Consider the following 2,368-nt stretch of genomic DNA (forward strand, 5'->3'; position numbering starts at 1 on the left):
TTCTAGGTTCCTTGTGGACAAAGTTGTCTACCTGATCAAAGACGACGATGACGACGACCTCGTCAAGGGCAACAAGATCAAGGTCGACTTGACTGTCTACGACGAAGACGACGAGTGACAACCCTCTACCAGCAGTTTTCGTCCGCTTGTTTATACATATCAACTGCACTTGAAAGTTCCTTAGCGGTGGCACTGTGGATCACATTGGTCTCAAACAGCATGTGTCAAGCCACCGGTTCACCGCGGGTGCGATCTTTCATCACGTGGGGATGCCACTGGTCTCCGTGTTATCAGATGCGGCGAGCCAACTAGCAATAAATATAGAGTTTCGCAGCGTTGGGCTATGCGCCGCATGAGGCTTCTCGCCATTCCCTGCTTATAGCGCTCATGCATATATGACTGTGAACGCAGGACGATGGTACGTCGCTCAAAAGGCGATCGTCTCTAATGTTCTTCTTCGCTCGTAGAAGCACTTTTGCTCGTGAACGTGAGCCAGTACCAGAGATTATTAGAAGTGTACTCCTCATAATAGAAAATACTACTAGTAGAGCCAAGTGTTTAGTGGGGAGCCACCCTTTTTGCAAAGCGCTCGAAAATAGACGGCTATTTTGAATTTCGAAGGGCGAAACGGCCTTGCACATCATCGCGCGAAGCAAGCTCGTTCTTGAATTTGCCCCGTCCTACGCAAGAGCGACCACTTCCGATCTGCATGCGCTGGCTGTCGCTTGTCGCTGCGGCCGTCGGTCTGTTCCCTACGGCTTACGGTACATCCTAGCGTCAATTGAGTTTGGCAACGTAATTCGTTCGTGACACAGGCGCGACATGCTCGTCGTCGAGTACGTGCAACCTGAACGTCAAGTGCTCGCTGCCATTGACGCAGCTCAGCGTCGGTGACGCGACTACGTGCCAACAAGCAAGTACAACTTCGCCTTGCTTGTCCTGCGCCGGCGTGGGCCAGCAGTGCTACAACGCCCCCGAGTGCAAAGGTCGCCTCCATTGCCTGCTCAAACGCAATCTCAACAATTGGTTGCTCGTAGATTCGCTCTTTTACTGCGAGTTTTTGACGGCAGCCCAAGTGGCTGCGCTGCCAGCAGGTCACCCGTGTCTGTCGACGGCGTGTCAACTGAGCAAGCAAAGTCCCGCGTGCATTGCTTCCGTACACCACTCCCATGCGTATATCGATTGTTGATGGCGTATTCGTAGACGTTCCAAGCGTGCTGCGTGCCGGGCACACCGGGCTGCACCCAAACGGTGGCCACTTCGGGCTGCACGCCGAGCGGGTGCAGCTACTTCATGGGGCAGCCGACCATCACGCCCAACTACTCGGCGATCGCGTGTCCATTTGCAGACGCGTCGGCCACGTGTGCGACGCCGCAGTGCAACGCATCGTCCATCTTTCGCCAGATCGTCAACGTGTTTGCGGCCAACATTGGCTGCTCGGGCAGCTTTTGCATTCCGGCGCTCGTACGACCTCCGTTTTCACCTCCAAATGACCTCAATTGCCTCTCGATCGTAGATTCCTGGCGTGTGCGCAGCCGGCGTCAACCTCACGGCGTCGACGACCGCGTCGTTTCCGGGCTGCACCAACTACTTGGTGGACTATTGCAACAAGAACCCTTCCGATGTCGGCTGCCACCAAGTGTGTCCGTACAACTGCAACCTCCAAGCCAACTGCCCGTGCAAGTCGAGTGCGTGCGCAGCCGTCAACGCGGCGCCGCTCTGCGTGCGCAACACTGGCGTCTGCGCCAACTTTCGCAAGCTCTTTGTCAACGCCATGTTTACGCAGCGCTACTTCCAACCCGCGTCCGACAACTTGGCGTACGCCAAGAACCGCGCCGGACCGCCCACGACGCCGTTTCAGTGGTCGGCCAGCCTCACGCAGGCGCGCGCCGACTGCAACGCGCTCGTCACTGATCTCGGCGACAACATTGCGTCGTGCGTCACCACGTCGTTTGCCTACTGCAACGCCAATCCGTGGGACCCGGTACGCTGCGTCATCCATATACGGATAGTTCGTTGAACGTTCCTCGGTGCTGTAGGCATGCAAGAGTGATCTGAGCGTCTGCGGTGACGGCATTGTGTCGTGGCTTGAAACGTGCGACGAAGGACCGAACGTGACGGCGACCGGCGGCTGCACGGCGTGCAAGACGAATCTCAACTGGGAGTGCTACGCGCAAGGCACGCCGTGCAAGCGCTGCCTGCACCAGACGGGCTACGTGCTCGACATGCCCAACCCGGGCGTGTGTCCCTTCTGCGCCAACCTCCAGACCGGCAATACGTGGCCCTGCGCCACGACGACGCCGTGTGCGGTGACGACGACGCTGCCGCAGAAGATCGCGTGCGACAACTATGTGCAAAAGTACTGCAA

At 57.3% G+C, this 2,368-nt stretch overlaps 1 protein-coding gene across 1 annotated transcript in view; it reads left to right on the top strand.

Annotated features, from left to right (window-relative positions):
- Positions 1-675: 675 nt before the first annotated feature.
- SDRG_08457 (hypothetical protein) overlaps positions 676-2,368 on the top strand; it is a gene marked incomplete at its 3' end in the record, with an annotated part of 1,987 nt that continues 294 nt past the window's right edge. The window contains exons 1-6 of the mRNA XM_008614345.1: positions 676-764; positions 816-986; positions 1,038-1,156; positions 1,204-1,464; positions 1,517-1,984; positions 2,040-2,359. Coding sequence (XP_008612567.1) covers positions 710-764; positions 816-986; positions 1,038-1,156; positions 1,204-1,464; positions 1,517-1,984; positions 2,040-2,359 — 1,394 coding nt within the window. The 5' untranslated portion in view covers positions 676-709. The remainder of the gene's footprint in view (positions 765-815; positions 987-1,037; positions 1,157-1,203; positions 1,465-1,516; positions 1,985-2,039; positions 2,360-2,368) is intronic.

This window comes from Saprolegnia diclina (assembly GCF_000281045.1).
Source record: "Saprolegnia diclina VS20 unplaced genomic scaffold supercont1.25, whole genome shotgun sequence".
NCBI classification, from domain to species: Eukaryota; Oomycota; class Saprolegniomycetes; order Saprolegniales; family Saprolegniaceae; genus Saprolegnia; species Saprolegnia diclina.